This window comes from Anabrus simplex, chromosome 5, assembly GCF_040414725.1.
Source record: "Anabrus simplex isolate iqAnaSimp1 chromosome 5, ASM4041472v1, whole genome shotgun sequence".
NCBI lineage: Eukaryota > Metazoa > Arthropoda > Insecta > Orthoptera > Tettigoniidae > Anabrus > Anabrus simplex.
In genome coordinates, this window is record NC_090269.1 from 234,655,605 (window position 1) to 234,675,603 (window position 19,999).

Genomic DNA, 19,999 nt, shown 5'->3' on the forward strand with positions numbered 1-19,999 from the left:
ACTGTATTCTCGGCCAGGAAAACGTTAAAATGCTGGATTTAGTTGAAAATTCATAGCCGGTAATGATCTAAGTATTGTGAAATACTGTAATTGGGGACGTAATGAACATTTGAAATCACGAACTTTGAGTATAAGGAACAGAGTAACCCAATTTCAGGGTTGTCCAAAATATAGAGCGATGGTCGTGATAATCGATTTGTCTGTGAGGGGTGTGCAAAATTCATAATGGTAATGACGAGATATGACATCGTAATTATATGGCGAGTTGTTTGGTTTGTACGTAGATTATTAGGATATCCAAGTGTTAAACGGTTAGGATTAGATTAGATTTTTAAGCATGATATCACGAGATGAGATATATAGCTGGACATGAATGATGTAACAAATTCTTTTCCAGCCAGATAAACATCGCAATATTGAATTCACATCACAGCTGCCTAGAAAGTTGTGAAGAAACCAGAGTCCGCGGAGATAAAATTTACTGTTCTTTAACATTTCGATAAATCATTTAAATTTATTAAATTATTAAATTCAGTGAAACCGCATTTTGAAATAACTTTAATCAAGCGAATAACTTGGAGGTGCATTCTGGAAATTTTAATTTGTTGTCTGGGGAATATTAAAAAATAAAGTAAAGATAAAGGGGACATATCCGAAGGAAATGGATTTTTCTGCCACAAAGTTTGTGAGCATTGTTGTTGTTGTAATTATTGAACTTTGATTGATTGAGCAGTGAATGTGCTGGGGATAGTAAAGTGGAACTTTGGTCATCAACCGATGTAACTTAATTGTGTTTAGCCTTCAGCCTAGAAACTTGGATGGTCAGGGGGTCATCAACCTCAGTGACTTAGATTAGGGCCATATGCCATTGTAGCATCATTTCCTTGCGGTCATCATCCACAATGACTTTAAAGTAACTTAGAAGATTAGATGTCGGTCCATGACATAGACGCAGGTCACATCGATTCAATTAAGGGTCCATGCCGTAGAACCACTGTGTGGCACACACCGATTGGACGGCCTTAATTATACTCAGAGTCCAGAGTTCGTGTTACGAGGGCTGGACCATAACGAATCACTATGATGGTACATGTGGTCTCACATGGAAGCCGAATTTAAGGATTTCCAGACTTTCCTTTCTTAAATGATTAATAATTGAGATAATGGTTTCTAGTAAGATTGCCCATCAGGCAGTTACGTTAAAGTCTCACACCAGTGTTCTGACATTTATGTAAAAATGATTGTGGTGTCCAGTGGACACAATTGACTATGACATCGTTGACATAGTAAATTACTTCATTTCCCTGAATAAATAGGAATCTTTTCAATAGACCTTTCATTCCAGTAGATAGATTAGAATTAATGAACCCTACCTTTACCTCAGCAAGTGACGAAGAACCCGAAACGACCCAAGAGACAGATCTCATGAACTTTGCTGATAGGTAAGGAAGGTAGGTATCCCTCAATATGGACCTAAAGGGTTCAGTATGTAACCCATTCTCTTTCTATATCCTAAAGCTGCTTACTGTCCACTGTTCGGAACTTCTCACTAATCATATCAATGTACTTCTGTCTAATTTTCTCGTTCTGGAGATTTTCTACCCTTATTCGTTTACAGACAGATTTCACTTTCTCTGTCCTTGGCCTAGAGATACTTAGTTCATTACGGATCAGATAGTGGTCAGTATCATTGAAAAATCTTCGAAAAAGACTACATTCCTAACAGATTTCCTGATTTCGAGGTCGGATTAGGTATAGGTAGTCTATTATGGATCTGGTTCCCCTGGCCTCCCATGTGTAGCGATGAACAGCCTTATGCTTGAAGAATGTATTCGTAACTGCTAAACCCATACTAGCACAGAAGTCCAGTAAATGCTTCCCAGTTCTACTAGTTTCCATATATTCCCCATATTTACCAATCACCCTTCCGTATCCTTTAGTTCTATTTCCAACTCTCGCATTGAAATCACCCATTAGCACTATCCTATCCTTGCTGTTGACCCTGACTACGATGTCACTCAATGCTTCCATTAACATAATAAGGTAATTATTGAAATTCGTAAAAGAAAGTAATTCACACCCTCTCAACAGTGCATACAGTACAATGAATTAGGTATGAGAAAACATGCATAAAAAACCTTTATTAGAAATAGATTTCCTTCTTCTGAGGCTACAAAGAGAAAAAACTCAAATCTAATACGGTTTTTAAAATATTTAGGTACAAAAAACAAACACAAACGCTCGTTTTTACGCGACGGGACACAAACGTTTCATCTCAAATACGGGATGGTGTCTTGCATATTGCCAATATACAAACTGTACAGCAGTGGAGCCAACACAGAGCCTTGTGGTAAGCAGTCACTAAGAATTTTAGAAACACTTATGTAGTATCCATATATCCCCTGAATGGTGCTGCTAGCTAGCGTACTATTGATAAGTCGAGCTGTTCTTTTGCAAAGGGTTACTGTAATGAATTGTAAAGGAGGCCATGTCTTCATAAAGGTATCCTATACAGCAGACAGGTCTGTAAAGGCGACTGATGTCTTCAGCTTCCTTTGGAAACCTGCTTCTATGTAGGTTGTTAGTGATATCACCTGATCAATACAGCTACGCGTTGGGCGAAATCCAGTTTGCTGTACAGGGATTTGTTGGAGTATCGGGAAGATAAGTCTTTCGAGCAGCCTGTAAATAGTGCTAATGCAATTGGGCGATAGCTCTTCGCTTGGTCGCTCCCTTTTCTTGGCTTGAGAATAGCAATAATTGTGGAGTGCCTCATCTCTTCAGGAATTATGCCTGTTCTTAAGATGTCAGAGAAGAAATTTGCCAGCCACGAGTTGTTGTTTTGCTCTCACCCACTTTTCGCAGGAGACGCCAGTATTTTCTACTGGATGCCTAGAAGTCTAAATTCTCTAGTCTCGATCCACTTCTCACGTCGTGCAGCGTCGAGGCTTTGTAGTAATTCATCAGCTATTTCTAGATCTTCATTCTCGAGAGTTTCCTGGTGCTGTTTTTGCAGGCATCATTCCACCCTGGAATGTATTGCTTCCGGTAACCTGTCGGAATGAACTTTTTGTTGTACTTATTATTGCTCCCACATATCTCTTATAATTCTTTGCAGTAGGGGGGATCCAGTCGAGGCACTTCTCTAGGATGTTCGAAAAGGCTTCCCAGTTGGCTTTCTGAAAATTCCATCGTGGACGAGGTAAGGATGTCACCAAAGGAATATTTACAGGAATCTCTATCAATGAAGGTCGGTGCTGACTATATGAGAAGTCTTATAAAATCATTCTGGAAGCTCTTACTGGTAGGTGATCTTCATTTGTCATCACGAAGCATAAGTCAGGATTGTATTAATGTTTCCAAGCTGTAGACCTGAAGGAGCCTCGTTCTTAGCATCAAAAACAAGGTATATTATTATCATCAGCCCACTTGGTAAGAGCTCACTTTCCGTGTATTTCCACTGGATATGGCAGCTATCAAAGTCTCCTACGTATACAGATAGGTGAGATAAATTAGTTAGGACTTGCGGAGCCAGGTAGTGACTGGCGGTTTGATGATAATTTCTTGTACTTCACTAACACAGGAGACTGAGCACAACTGAGCATTTTCGATGGTGGACCGGATATATGTAGCTCTTCTATGGAGCCTGTGAGGTTAGGTTAGTCTATTACGTTATGGTGACGTCATGATGATATCAGAGTTAATTGGCCTTACTGCTGCTGCACCAATCAAAACGCTGGCTCGGCAAAATTCAAATCACGCGCCTTGACATAGAACCACCCTTGCCTATACTACTGCTGTTCCCAACATTCCTGCTACTCACACACGACACACAACACTATCCTCCACTTCAATAACACGCAACTTCCTATACACGCTAGATGCCGCCCACCCTCGTCGGAAGGTCTGCCTAATAAGGGCTTCACCGGGCTAGAAATAGGATACGAAATTATTGCCAGTATATTCATACAACACGGAAGAATGATGTGACATGGGGAGGGGGGTGTCCAACCATCTTTCCCCCCGCTGAGTCCGCGCCTGCCTGAACACAAGAGTCCGACTCGTTGGCTGAACGGTCAGCGTACTGGCCTTCGGTTCAGAGGGTCCCGGGTTCGATTCCCGGCCGGGTCGGGGATTTTAACCTTAATTGGTTAATTCCAATGGCACGGGGGCTGGGTGTATGTGCTGTCTTCATCATCATTTCATCCTCATCACGACGCGCAGGTCACCTACGGGTGTCGAATAGAAAGACCTGCACCTGGCGAGCCGAACTTGTCTTCGGACACTCCCGGCACTAAAAGCCATACGCCATTTCATTTTGAACACAAGAGTATCAAAAGGTTCAGACATAACCTGTAAATGCCACTCCTTGCTTTTTTAATTCTTTCGAGCGCAAATGATGTACACCCTGTCAACCAACCTGGTATTGCATTGACAAACAAGACGTCAGATTTATGATCTTTGACGCATTGTTTATCAGACGTTGCAATTCAAGCTCCTGAAAACACTTTGAATCAGATCAAAGAAAATGTATTACAATAATTTGCCTCTAGCAAATGAAATAGGAGGAATTTGGCATCCAGATAGAGTTGTCATTGTTTAGGTAGTAATAAGAGAACCAGGACAAATTCATCGCCAGCTATGCACTTCAATAGCAAAACGTCAAGAAGGATATAAATCGAGGTGTAGAAGATAGAAAGCATTTTCAGAAACCTACAGCTTTATGAGGACAGTGCAGAATAGGGATTCAAAGGATCCATGAATGATATTAGGAGATCAAAAACGTTTCACTAGACTTGGATAGTAAACTGCTTAATGAAACTGAACATCGGAAAAACCCAATAATACCTGAATACTACTACTACTACTACTACTACTACTACTAGTTGAGCCACGTTTTAAGCTTCTCTAACTGTTCTAATCATCCGTCAAGCTCCTATAGTGCAGCCTACTTCAATATTCATGAACTCTCTGACGAAGAAGTTTGGACTTAAGAAGCTTTCTAGCGCTGCCTAGTGTTCAGAGATTTCATTGCGTGAAGAAATTGGTTATGTCAAGGTTTGATTTTGTGAAGGAAATATTCTTGTGAGTGTATTGCGACCCTGTTAGTAAAGTGACTTCATATCATGTTGCCCCTCTCCTGGTATTCTGTTGACAAATCATGCCGTGGTTTCCTTTTTCTCTGGAATGTTCGGCACGAATGCTATAAAAGGCCGGGTTTTTGCTCACACCGATGACTTTATCGGCGGCAGTGTAACTTGTTTGGTGTATCTGAGAGGAGTCCCTGCAAAAGGGATCGGGACAGGTGGGGGAAACGACCAGCATGACGATGGAGTAAATGAGGTAGGCAGAATTACAACCATGTGATCGTCCGGTGTGTGTGTGTGTGTGTGTGTGTCTGGGGAAGATTTCTACGATCCCCTTTAGAATGTAATTTTTAGATTTTGTTAACTATCAATATGTAGGAAATATCCCGGTTTCCTAAAATTTTACATAGGTTGCGGACTTCTTTTTCTGTCCTAGATTTTCCCACTGATGGGGGGACCTTGTGAAGCATAAGGAAGCACGAGTGATGTAACCTCGTTAAACTTCCTATCTATTTAAATGTTTGGTGACTAAGCATTATTTCTAAGCATCTGTATTTAATTACTTCTATTCGGCCTTTAACTTTACTCTTGCTTTGTCACCTGTAGCCTCTGCTTTGATGGGCCTTAGGCCCAATTAGATCATTTGTAAATTTTGCTGGAATGCTAGAGTTTTTAGCTCCCATTCCTCTGTTTATGACCCCTTATAAATTTATTTCCTGGTTTCTTTCCTACCATTTTTCGACCGTGTAGTATGGGCTTTCTGCTTCTGTGTATTTGAATCTTAAGATCCGATTTTCTTGTGTAAATAACGAGTGTACTTGTAGTTTTAAAGCAAAGGGTTGTTACCACTTAATAATGATGTAACCTTCTAAGTCTTTGGTAATATTTTCTTAATTGTCAGTTGGACAACTGGATTTTAGACACGATTTGTAATGGTGTTCGGAGCTTCGGTTTCTTTATTATTTAAGAGTACTGTTATTAAATTTTACAGGACGGCCTAATCTCTACTATGTAATGATCTTGTTATGGTCAGAGTTATCTGCTTATTTTTCTGTAAGGTATCTATGCTTCTATACTTGAATTTCTTCAGGGCTTCATCCTCGTTTACTGTGTGGTACGAAGTGCCTCTGCTATCTGAAAATGTAAATTGGTTCTTCCCTCCGATGTTCTTTGTAAATCGTATTCAGAGCTGCTGAGCTCTCCCTTCTGTCTTCTATTGTGTAGAGTAATTGATCTTTTGCTAAGTGTTGTTGTTAACTGAGCTTCTCACTCAACTGTTATGTAGTCTATTTTATTGGTAATTTGTTTAACAGCTGAAAAGAGAAGGGAAATATAAACTTTTCCAAATTTTAACTAGATTTCCTGAATTTTATGTTTTGCTTTGTCTACCCATTCAACCCTTGCGCTTCTTTCCCTCTGTGAGCCACGGCAAATCCATAATAATAATAATAATAATAATAATAATAATAATAATAATAATAGCATGTGACCTTGGATGTGAGCTTACGTGACCACACTCGCCACAGTAGCACTCTTTGCTAAAGCCGCTGTGCCTGGTTTCCACTCGGATGGTCACGTCTTCAAATTCGGCACAGCTCTCCTATCAACATTGTTTGCTAGACTGGTTTCTGCCCTCTGCTGGACTTGGGTAAGGATACATTCTGTTACATTCTCACATACCGCGAGGATTAGACTGGGGAAGTCAGCACTGAGCACGACAAATCACGTATCTGAAGCTTGCTGAGATACCAACACTTACCGGCACAATATCTCACAAATGTTTTAGAATTGCATGTTTTCGTAATTCTAAATAACTTCCTTGTATACATTTTATGTTACAAAACACTCTTCATTTTCAGCTTTCTCACATGAATTTGGCCAGTTCTGAAAATCTTACATTAGATTTTATAGAATACGAACTATATTGAGCTTAATTTGTGAAGGAAACCTTCATGATGGAGGTATTTCCTTCATAATAGAAGAATGTAATGATGCACTTTGCTGTTGTTGGATGATTTTATTTTCATTTGACGGACATATCTATTGACAAATTCTTGCGTGGTTAGGTGACTCTTTATGCAGTTTGTGTCCACAAAGGCTATAGTACATAGAAACAGACATGATCATCGAACTGAACGAACTCCAAAGACAGTGCTGCCAACAGTAGTAAACATTTCAGTTCCTGACAAAAACTGAACAACATCAACACTTCAGCGATGTTCTGTCATGGATGATTTGGTTTAGGAACTTTTATGGGAGATTTCGTTTGTACTAACAGGTTACAGGTTCGAGACGTTTGGCTGTCGTTAATGGCGTCTAACCCTAAAGAGGGAGTTGGAAATACTTTCTTAGTGACGGATAAAATTAAAAGTAATAGTGAATAATTAGATGGTTTTCCGTTTTTTTCCCATGTTCACACCAAGCAAATGCTTGGGCTGAACTTTAATTAAGGCCACGCCCGCTTCCTTCTCAGTCCAAACCCTTTCCTATATCATCGTCGCCAAAAGACCTAACTGACTTGGAACGACATTAAAACACTTGCATACAATCTTTAAAGACTGAGTAATACAAATGGATTGTATAAAAGGTTTGAAACTCGTATTGTTCCTTTCTACAATTCAGACTTTCCACTTTGCGAGCATTTCCCCCGCCCCTATGGCGCAAGAGCCTCGAAAGGCCACTGGCTACTAAGCGACCACTACTCAGCCCGAAGGCCTGCAGATAACGAGGTGTCGTGCGGTCGGCACGACGAATCCTCTCGGCCTCTTGGCTATCTAGACCGGGTTTCCTAGTATTGGGACTCGATAATTATCAACACCTACTTCTACAATGAGAAATATAACTTCTTTGTTACATGATTTTTTAAATGCTATATATTCGGGGCGTCGACCCTACTTTGCACCATATGTTATGAACCTGCGTGTCTATGGAAAATGGCAGAAGTGTAAAGTGTTGAATGTGAGGAAAGGAACATTAAGGACGACACAAACACTCAGTCCCCAAGCCAGGGATATTAATCATTTACAATTAAAACCCCCTGACCCAGCTGGGAATCGAACCCGGGGCCGTCGGGTGACAGGCGGGAACGTTGCCCCCTACACCGCGGGGCCGGACTGTTGCATGATTAGTTGAATTGTATACAGAGAGATTATCCCCCACCGTTGCCTACGAGATATACAAGGCCGGGAAGTGGACCGATAGAAATGCGGTTCGCAAGTAGTTTTACGAACGTCCGCCAGAGGTCTCGACATCTTGCTATGCTGCTCGCGCGAAATACATTCAATTAATAGTACATGTTGGTTTCTAAAGACGTATAAATCTACAAATAATGAAGTTAAGACCACCTAAATGTGATTTTGGCATTTGGAATTATTTTAGGTGAAGTCAAGTGCGGTAATTAATAAAAGTAATGCGTTAAAAATGACTTACCATGTTCACTGCTCGTATCACTCACATTTTTAAGATCTTCCAACTTAAAGGCTTCGTCCTGAAGTTCTTTTCCAAGTCATGAGCATCTGTAATTGTATGAGTTTCGTTCTCGAGGAGTATTGGTTTTATAAGTTTTGTAATGAGAGTTACAGTCAGTGCTCTCTGATCACACTCGTCACATTTAAATGTCTCAATGAACTTTGGAACAACAAAAACGTGAAGTTTTTAAACTAAATTCGTATTTCCCAGATAACGTAATGAGTGACGCGTAAAATTCAACATATTTTGCAGGAAGTGAACAAATTCTTTTGAGGGGTAGCGTAATCCTCCACGATCTTTCATCCCAATGAGGCACATCAATGGATTGTCAGTACCGGTAGTGGCCGAGGATATCTGTCCCAAGCATGATTCATAGTTGGAATTTTCTTCCGCAACTCGAACATGATAACTAGGGCCCGGATTCATATGCACTAAAAAGTCCGAAAATATGCATGCATATATGCACTAAAAATGTTGAAAATATGCACTAAAAATAAAACAGAACACAGGAGTCAATAACTTTCTGTTGTCGGACAGGATTAATTTATACGCTGAAAATGATCGTTCTACGTCGACGGACGTAAATGGGCAATAATTGCACATCGGCACTGACTGCTCGGAACATTCTTCTGGCAAAGACTTTTTGTATTTTTACAGTTTAATCTGGCAAAACACCGCCACAGACGCAGAGCAAGTTAACAGAGGAACGCACTTGTTTAAGCAAAGGAGAAAGGAATGTCAGAAAGAAGAAAATTGCTGTTGTGAAAAACGTCATTGTCCATCTAACTACTTGTATCGAGACACTGAAAGCACTTTCCTTGATCAGGGAAGGTTTCTCATGTTGCCAATTGATGTGCAACATACAGAGCTCATTCAGTTTTTCATTTTGTTCAGAAATCTTAGATCGATCACACATATGAGAAAAATATGTCTGTATATGCATTAACGTTCAAAATGTGCATTTGCATATGCGCATATGCATTTTAAAAAAGTCCGGGCCCTAATGATAACCACATATCATGGCCAAGGAAGACAACTCCAGAGTGACAGGTTTTTGCTGAAAAGGCATGGTGTCATTTTTAATATCAATAGTATCTAAGATAATATAAAACTACCGGGCGAGTTGGCCGTGCGGTTAGGAGCGCGCAGCTGTGAGCTTGCATCCGGGAGATAGTGGGTTCGAATCCTGCTGTCGGCAGCCCTGAAGATGATTTTCCGTGGTTTTCCATTTTCACGCCAGGCAAATGCTGGGGCTGTACCTTAATTAAGGCCACGGCCGCTTCCTTCCCACTCCTAGCCCTTTCCTATCCCATCGTCGCCATAAGACTTATCTGTGTCAGTGCGACGTAAAACCAATAGCAAAAATCTTCCAGATATTTTAGGCCTATTAAACATAGTACATCTGAAAGAAAATATAATAATCGCGAATTGATTAGTTAGCTTACCTTCGAGCGTCTCATCAAGTAGGCCTATTTCCAGAATTGTTGCTGATCAGGATTACGATTGTAGTGTACTCTGGGCTTGATAGCCATTTCATCTATGATAAGGGATCCTAACGTTTCCTCCACGCATGTCAAATTCATGGCTTCGTAATGGAGGTTTTCTTTAATGAGGTGGTGGTGGTGATTATTATTTTAAGGGAAAATACAACTAGGCGACCGTCCTCTATATAACACTAATCTGAGGGAAAAAATGAACGGATCCGACACTTCAAAAATGAAGATATCGGCCAAAGGAAGACAAGGACCACGTGAAAATGAAAGAATCCCTAGGCCTGGGGATCCTAATACCGTGGGGGTCGGAAAAAACAAAAGTTGACCAGAGGAGTCTGATAGGATAGATGAAAGTGAGGAGCCTAGCACAAGTAACTGGAAGCAATGCCAGGACTCAGCTAAGGGTCCCGTGGTCGCTAACCCATGCTCCAAAGTTCAGAGCCCCTGGGCCCCCTTTTAGTCGCCTCTTACGATAAGCTGGGGATACCGTGGTTGCTATTCTACTGCCCCCACCAACAGGGGGATCTTTAATGAGGGGTGTTATTCTATTTTTTTTTGATTCGAAAAGCCAACATAGGCCTAATTCGTGTCTTTTGATGCGGTAGTCGGAGGCAGTGAACTGATCTAATGAATCTGTAACCCATAATCTGAAGTCTCAATATTTAAAATGTAAATTACAGACTCGGGATGACGTCCCAGGCAACCAAAGCGAAACTAATTTGACCTCCCCCCCCCCCCCCGTTCGGATGTAGCAATTATCCACTTCTCCTTTAAAATTGGATCGGCTGGAAATGATTGAAAACTCCAACTGTTCTCGTTTTTTTTTTTTTACGAATTGGACCTACAGTACCATGTACCATATTTTATAGAGTATATGAAATTTACTTCGAGTTCATTTGAACACTACCAGTAAGTGAAAGCTATAAGTAAACGTATTAAAAGCACTTTTCTCCATATGTTAATACACCATAGCACACAAAAGAGTGACTGAATGGGTTGCTATATTTCCAGAAAATAGATCTCAGAGAATTAGAGTAGGTGAAGCTTTATCTGACCCTGTAATAATTAAGAGGGGAATTCCTCAAGGCAGTATTATCGGACCTTTATGTTAACTTATATATATAAATGATATGAGTAAAGGAGTGGAATCGGAGGTAAGGCTTCTTGCGGATGATGTTATTCTCTATAGAGTGGTAAATAAGTTACAAGATTGTGAGCAACTGCAACGTGACCTCGAAAATGTTGTGAGATGGACAGCAGGCAATGGTATGTTGATTAACGGGGTTAAAAGTCAGGTTGTGAATTTCACAAATAGGAAAAGTCCTCTCAGTTTTAATTACTGCGTTGATGGGGTGAAAGTTCCTTTTGGGGATCATTGTAAGTATCTAGGTGTTAATATAAGGAAAGATCTTCATTGGGGTAATCACATAAATGGGATTGTAAATAAAGGGTACAGATCTCTGCACATGGTTATGAGGGTGATTAGGGGTTGTAGTAAGGATGTAAAAGAGAGGGATTATAAGTCTCTGGTAAGACCCCAACTAGAGTATGGTTCCAGTGTATGGGACCCTCACCAGGATTACCTGATTCAAGAACTGGAAAAAATCCAAAGAAAAGCAGCTCGATTTGTTCTAGGTGATTTCCGACAAAAGAGTAGCGTTACAAAAATGTTGCAATGTTTGGGTTGGGAAGAATTGAGAGAAAGAAGAAGAGCTGCTCGACTAAGTGGTATGTTCCGAGCTGTCAGCGGAGAGATGGCGTGAAATGACATTAGTAGACGAATAAGTTTGAATGGCGTTTATAAAAGCAGGAAATATCACAATATGAAGATAAAGTTGGAATTCAAGAGGACAAACTGGGGCAAATATTCATTTATAGGAAGGGGAGTTAGGGATTGGAATAACTTACCAAGGGAGATGTTCAATAAATTTCCAATTTCTTTGAAATCATTTAGGAAAAGGCTAGGAAAGCAACAGATAGGGAATCTGCCACCTGGGCGACTGCCCTAAATGCAGATCAGTATTGATTGAAATTGAAAAATTGAATTGAAATGAAAACTATAGCACGATGTCGAGACATCTGGCGGCGGTACTACGAACCTGGTTGGGGACGGTTTTTACGCTCAGAACTAGCGCACACTTCCCGGCCTTTTATATCTCGTAGGCAACGCCCCTACACACTGTATGTACTACGAAGGATTATGGTTACTGAAAAATACTTGTGGGCTACAATTTAGTGATAGTGATTAAATTGTTTGAGATTGTTTTGAGCCGCGTTAGTTTTAAGCAAAAAAAGTATCGTCATTCTGAAAAAGTGACTGTATATTCAGCTGTCTACTGATGTAACGAGTGATTCTATATCTACATCGTGGTTGTATGCTGTAAATTATTTATACACTGGTGGATTTACTGAATGTGCAGAGTGGTCGGCCATATGAGTGTTAGACGTGTGGCCATACTGATAAATAATTTGCAAAACGTAATTAGATATTTCGCGCCAATGCTGAATTTAGCCAATCAGGTCGCTTTGTGAGGCAGTGTTGTTAAATCTGAACGTGGCTCAAGATTGACTTGAGAGCACCAATCGAAGAGAAGAAACGTCACTCGGAGAGGGATTGAAACACGGACCTCCGAGCTCACAGGATCGCGCCATAGCACGGTGTGTTTAATCGTGCCGGCTGCTGAAGCCTGTCACACTCCTCTGGAGAAATGATTAATGAATGACAGATGGAATGAAATGATAGTGGAGAGTGTTGCTGGAATGAAAGATGACAGGAAAAATCGGAGTACCCGGAGGAGAACCTGTCCCGCCTCCGCTTTGTCCAGCACAAATCTCACATGGAGTGACCGGGATTTGAACCACGGAACCCAGAGGTGAGAGACCAGCGCGCTGTCACCTGAGCCACGGAGGCTCCACAGATTTAGAATTACCGTCTCGTAAACCCCATTTGAATTTTCCCGCGAAGCGATCTGATTCGCTAACTTCAGAATCTAGTAAAATGACTACGGCGGGAGATATCGAATTACTTTTAAAAAAATTATCACTATGGTCCGTCCTCTTACGCAGATTCACCCGGTTCACGTTGTTTCCGACCAGCCTGCATTAGAGCAGTGCTGTGCAGATGCTTGGGAACTTTTTTTTCAAGTTGCTTTACGTCGCACCGACACAGATAGGTCGTATGGCGACAATGGGATAGGAAAGGGCTAGGAGTGGGAATGAAGCGGGCGTGGCCTTAATTAAGGTACAGCCCCAGCATTTGCCTGGTGTGAGAAACCACGGAAAACCATCTTCAGGGCTGCCGACAGTGAGGTTAGAACACACTATCTCTCGGATGCAAGCACACAGCTCTGCGCCCCTAACCGCACGGCCAACTCACCCGGAGTGGCCTTAATTAAGGCACAGCCCCAGCATTTGCCTTGTGTGCGAAACCACGGAAAACCATCTTCCGGACTGTCGACAGTGGGGTTCGAACCCACTATCTCTCGAATACTGGATACTGGCCGTACTTAAGCGACTGCAGCTATCGAGCTTGGTCATTAAAAAAAGTAAGCAATTTCGTATATTTTCTCGTATAATATTAATTTGATATTATTATTTCAGATAACAATATGGTAGTGGTCTCCGGCTCGTTGGCTGAATGGTCAGCGTACTGGCGTTCGGTTCAGAGGGTCCAGGGTTCGATTCCCGGCCAGGTCGGGATTTTAATCTCTTCTGATTAATTCTTCTGTCTCGGGGACTGGGTGTTTGTGTCCGTCTCAACACTTTCCTCTTTATATTGACACAACACCCTACACTACCAACCACCATAGACATACGCAATAGTGATTACATCCCTCCATATAGGGTTGGTGGCAGGAAGGGCATCCGGCCGTAAAACATGGCCAAATACACATGTGCGACGCAGTTCGCACCCGCGACCCCACGGGTGTGGGAAAAGCGGTCAGATGAGAGGAAAAAACTTGAATGGGAAACCTTCCGTGACCGTGCGGTTTGTTATTACCATCGCTAGCGTACTGGTGGTGGCCGCTTGTGGGCTGTTCTAGTGAGCCAAGCCTGCTTGAGAGAGAATTAATGTGACTGGTTATATAATTGTGTACTGTTCTTCCGGATGCTTCAGATACATACTCCGCAGAAGAATGGGTGGTGTACCTAGTTCGCTGCAGGAGCTTTTATTATGATTCTCGAAGTGGTTAACTGTAACAACGTAAAATCGGACCGAAAGTTGTAAAGGCCAGACTAAGCAGAAACTGAATTTGCTGCAACCCCTGCGACATTCGGCAAGTTCTTCGACTTTTATTTATAGTTGTTTCGTAGAACTGCTTCTTGCATCACAGTGAAAGCTCCTTTAGCGGACCAGATAGATCACCCATGCGGAGTATGTATCTGAAGCAGAATCCTATGTGACTGCTCACACTGACACAGCCGGACTGTTACGCTTGATGGACCGCGTGTTTATCCCTCCAAAGCGTGTTGCGGAGGGCCGAAGACAACTTGGTGGCTTCTGTATAACCAGGCTCACTTTAGCTATAACTATTTAACTATTTAACCATGGAGCCGGATACTTTACCTTGCAAGTTAGCTTAGGCTGTGTGAGAGGATCTTAGCCATGCAAACACTGACAGCCGATTTAGAGGACTATTAGCCACAGACTGCCTATCAGGAAAATTCAGGAAACAGGAGGACCGCTGATAATAATGCATTTGAATCTTGAAAGGAAGACCGATGATAAATGTATTGTTTGATTAGAACACATACTTTCGACAACCTGATACATGATTTAATAACGCTCTGGGACAGAATCGTCGTTCACTCTCTTTTAGACAGAGAATGGCAACACAGTGCCAAAGCGAACGTTTAAACGTAACTTAAAAGGTTTACAGTCTGTCCAACACTCAAGTTAAATCATGTTTACACTACAACATTTCTGTAAAAAGAAATACGTTACTAAACAAGGAATAAAATACATTACTAAGCAAGGAATAAAAATACATTACTACTATAAACAAGGAATAAAAATACACTGACTGACAGAGCAAATGCAACACCAAGAAGGAGTGGTCAGAACTTTATGCCAATTGCAGTGTAGACTGGCGTCACTGAGGTATGCTCATGATCTGAAATGCGCCGCTGTGCTGCGCACGTAGCGAACGATAAATGGGACACGGCGTTGGCGAATGGCCCACTTCGTACCGTGATTTCTCAGCCGACAGTCATTGTAGAACGTGTTGTCGTGTGCCACAGGACACGTGTATAGCTAAGAATGCCAGGCCGCCGTCAACGGAGGCATTTCCAGCAGACAGACGACTTTACGAGGGGTATGGTGATCGGGCTGAGAAGGGCAGGTTGGTCGCTTCGTCAAATCGCAGCCGATACCCATAGGGATGTGTCCACGGTGCAGCGCCTGTGGCGAAGATGGTTGGCGCAGGGACATGTGGCACGTGCGAGGGGTCCAGGCGCAGCCCGAGTGACGTCAGCACGCGAGGATCGGCGCATCCGCCGCCAAGCGGTGGCAGCCCCACACGCCACGTCAACCGCCATTCTTCAACATGTGCAAGACACCCTGGCTGTTCCAATATCGACCAGAACAATTTCCCGTCGATTGGTTGAAGGAGGCCTGCACTCCCGGCGTCCGCTCAGAAGACTACCATTGACTCCACAGCATAGACGTGCACGCCTGGCATGGTGCCGGGCTAGAGCGACTTGGATGAGGGAATGGCGGAACGTCGTGTTCTCCGATGAGTCACGCTTCTGTTCTGTCAGTGATAGTCACCGCAGACGAGTGTGGCGTCGGCGTGGAGAAAGGTCAAATCCGGCAGTAACTGTGGAGCGCCCTACCGCTAGACAACGCGGCATCATGGTTTGGGGCGCTATTGCGTATGATTCCATGTCACCTCTAGTGCGTATTCAAGGCACGTTAAATGCCCACCGCTACGTGCAGCATGTGCTGCGGCCGGTGGCACTCCCGTACCTTCAGGGGCTGCCCAATGCTCTGTTTCAGCAGGATAATGCCCGCCCACACACTGCTCGCATCTCCCAACAGGCTCTACGAGGTGTACAGATGCTTCCGTGGCCAGCGTATTCTCCGGATCTCTCACCAATCGAACACGTGTGGGATCTCATTGGACGCCGTTTGCAAACTCTGCCCCAGCCTCGTACGGACGACCAACTGTGGCAAATGGTTGACAGAGAATGGAGAACCATCCCTCAGGACACCATCCACACTCTTATTGACTCTGTACCTCGACGTGTTTCTGCGTGCATCGCCGCTCGCGGTGGTCCTACATCCTACTGAGTCGATGCCGTGCGCATTGTGTAACCTGCATATCGGTTTGAAATAAACATCAATTATTCGTCCGTGCCGTCTCTGTTTTTTCCCCAACTTTCATCCCTTTCGAATCACTCCTTCTTGGTGTTGCATTTGCTCTGTCAGTCAGTGTACATTACTAAACAAGGAATAAAAATGCATTATTACTGTAAACAAGGAATAAAAATACGCACATTAAGCAAAGAATGACCTGTTTCGTTCTTAAGTAAATGCTGGAGTAGAGATAAAGGAGGTCATCATTGAGATAAGTTCCAGATTTCAAGTTCCAAAGTATTAAACAGAAATAAACATAAATCTTCTAAATATTCGAGTGTGACTTTATGATGTTCTTTCAAGAACGAAACATGTTTAACAGTACCGGTATGTATTTTTATTCCTTGTATTATAATTTTTTATAGCTTTTAATTTACTTTATGAGTCGACACTGGAAAGTATTGCTTCCTTCTCAACAACAACAAAAAAAAGAGGAAAAACAACCGAACGTTTGATGTTGTTGAGACGACACAGAAAAATACTTTCGGACTGGTCGGGCACTGAGTGTTACGTGTTTGTAAAAAGGGCTCATCGTGTAACAAATCATGTTTATTTACCGAATATTTTGCAGAAGACAACACCCTGCCTCATAAAACATAGATATTTATACCGCCTAACATAAAAAGTGAAGCACCCAGAAGGAGTGGTCCAATATTATCCCATTTCGGTATACATGCATACCATTGACAGAGGCAGCATTGTGGGACTGCATGAAGCTGGTTGGTCGTATCGTGCGATTGCGAGGCATGTCAGCCATTCAGATGTCACAGAGGCCCGATGTTGGACTCAATTGGTACATGAGGGCACCCAATCACGTCGTCCAAGTTCGGGTCGACCAAGAAACACCACCCCGAGGGAGGACCGTCGCATGGTGCGCCAAGCATTGCGGGATCCCATAACTTCGGCACCCGCCATCCGCAAACATGTACTGAAGATTCCACAATATCCCATGAGTTCCCGCACAGAGTCTCGGCGACTCGCATTCACCGGATTGGGGTCCTACCGCCCCATCCGTCGGTCGCCATTGACACCAGAACACCAAAGTCTGCGTTTGGAGTGGTTCCTTGCCCGGGAGGCATGGACAGAGTACGAATGGCGTCGCATCATGTTCAGTGATGAGTCCTGCTTCTCCATAACCTCCGATGACCATCGTGTGCGGGTTTGGCGGCGTCGAGGGCAGAGGGCAGATCCTGTCCATTTTGTGGAGAGACACACAGGCGTAATCCCTGACATCATGGTGTCGGGAACCATAGGATATGCGTTCAGGTCACCTCTAATAGTGCTCCGGCAGACTTTCACAGCACAGACATTCTGCTTTTGCACGTCCTACCCTTTATGCACAGCACCGTGGGACAATGGTCCAACAAGATAATGTAAATTCATACACATCACGTGTGTCTATGGACTGCCTAGAGCATGTTGAGGTCCTCCCGTGGCCAGAAAAATCCGCAGACCTCTCCATCATTGAACACGCGTGGGATCACATTGGAAGGGGATTCCGTCCCAGTACCAATCTGCAGAATCTAGAGGGACAGCTTCAACAAATGTGGATGAACTTGCCTCAGGAGGGGATCCAAACGTTGACACCATTACGAACAGCATAAGGCATTGCGTCCAGTGGGGGTGCGACACCCTACTGACCCGGCGCCAACATTTCACCTGTAACTGCCAAAGGCCTCGTCTCTTTCATCCCATATTGTAACCACTTCAAAAAAGGCACATGTTACTTCACCATATGTAGTTTCATTCACTTCCAATCACTCCTTCTTAGTGCTTAACTTTTTTTTTGTCAGGCAGTGTATATCCTGTCTGTGCAGAGTGACGCTAACTGAGGTCTGCACAGGGTACGCTTCAGACACAGCTCTGTGCACCTACACAGCGAGTCGGTCTTAGCTACAGAGGCCGCTACGGACGCATTTATCGTCGACCGCTGTTATGTCTCAAACTAGCCCACAGCAGGCATGTGAGCGATACGGGCTGAGGCGGCAAACATGATGATATGTGCTGAGCAGTGGAGGAAATTGTCTGGGTCGATAGCCATCAAAATTAGCTCACGGCAGGACTCTGATCCGAGGCACCCGATTTATTTAGTGAACTTCGGGTGATTATTTACTAACTGAAATAATATACATATTAAATGTGTTCAAATTGTGGATCACTGATTGGAAACAATAGCTCTCAAATCAGCTGATTATTATATAGTGGCAATGTAGCTCAGCTGTTTTACTCTCACAGTGTATCTGTCATGTTCTTTTTTTACGAATATCGGACTAGAAAAATCCACTTGCTAATAGGAACTTGACAGAATTTAGGTAGAACGATATGGTAATGTTGGCAGCACTGTTTCACTGTCCTAACACCTCTGCCTAACCAAAGAATGTCTCTCCTTCAGCTGCCCGGTTGGAGACAGCTCTCGAGGTATGTGCTGAGACAGCTGAAGACATCTGCTGCAGATGGTGCACTTTCGCATTTTTGTCTCTTCACTATAAAGATCGCGGAATGAAGTCCAGCTACACACCGCGAACAGTCGTATCCATCGGATTGTAGACAGTGACAGAAGACTAGAAAGATTATTTAGTTTTGTCCGACCACAGAGGGAAAGACTGCATCACGCTTTATTCTCTAGTTGCTGTTCCTTGTTTTGGGCTGCCTGCCTCCGGAGGTTTGCCTTGATGGCCGCTGTGAGCGCTGTGCCCAGCACCAGTGTCCCACACATGGCGAGGTTTGCCCAGAGGTCACCCTTAAGCTCGAACAGCCACGAGTAGAAGAGTGTAAAGAGGATGCCGAACACTTGAGCAGCCATGTTGAGTAGACCAGAAGATGTTCCTTCAGGTTCTGGGTGAGTCAGTTCGGCAGCTAGCTCGAAGCCCACGGGCAGGTAGCCGGTCATGAAGAACCTGAAACATCAAAGGTAGCAATTAGCTTTTCATTTTAAAACATTAAAATGTTTATAGTCGCTTTAACTCGATTGTCATATCACGACAGACAATAAATGTGAAAATAACAAAACAGTTTTACATAAAGAAAACGATCTGTTGTAGGTAGCGGTTCGATGTAGGCCTACAGGAATTTCTAGCGTACAGCCTGACCGGTATTGGACAGATGTAGTGAGCTAAGGTAGCGTAATCTGGTGGATAGGTAAGGAGAGTGTTTTCAGAGAGCACTGATAAACCAAAGTAGTTGCATGGAGTCTACGTCTGTCGTTCAGTCGTAACCAAGATAACTGTCCGGCTCCATGGCTAAATGGTTAGCGTGCTGGCCTTTGGCCACAGGGTCCCGGGTTCGATTGCCAGCAGGGTCGGGAATTTTAACCATAGTTGGTTAATTCCCCTAGCACGGGGACTGGATGTATGTGTTGCCTGCATCATCATTTCATCCTAATCACGAAGCGCAGGTCGCCTACGGGAGTCAAATCAAAAGACCTGAACCTCGCGAGCAGGCGCGGTTCTGCCTTTAGGTCACATGGTCACGTGCCCCTCCACCATTAAAACTATTATAAAAATCAGAACAACATTATGCACGATTACTGTCACGACCACCTTCAGTGAGTTCAAGAGGCTATGATTATCTGTGGTTGTTCTTGTTATAGCAGC

The 19,999-nt window shown here is 43.2% G+C and overlaps 1 protein-coding gene across 1 annotated transcript in view; it reads right to left on the reverse strand.

Moving 5' to 3' along the window:
• Positions 1-16,300: 16,300 nt before the first annotated feature.
• The window catches only part of HisT (Histamine transporter), a 213,956-nt gene continuing 210,257 nt past the window's right edge, over positions 16,301-19,999 (reverse strand). Inside the window, exon 7 of the mRNA XM_067148470.2 lies at positions 16,301-19,303. Coding sequence (XP_067004571.1) covers positions 19,015-19,303 — 289 coding nt within the window. The 3' untranslated portion in view covers positions 16,301-19,014. The remainder of the gene's footprint in view (positions 19,304-19,999) is intronic.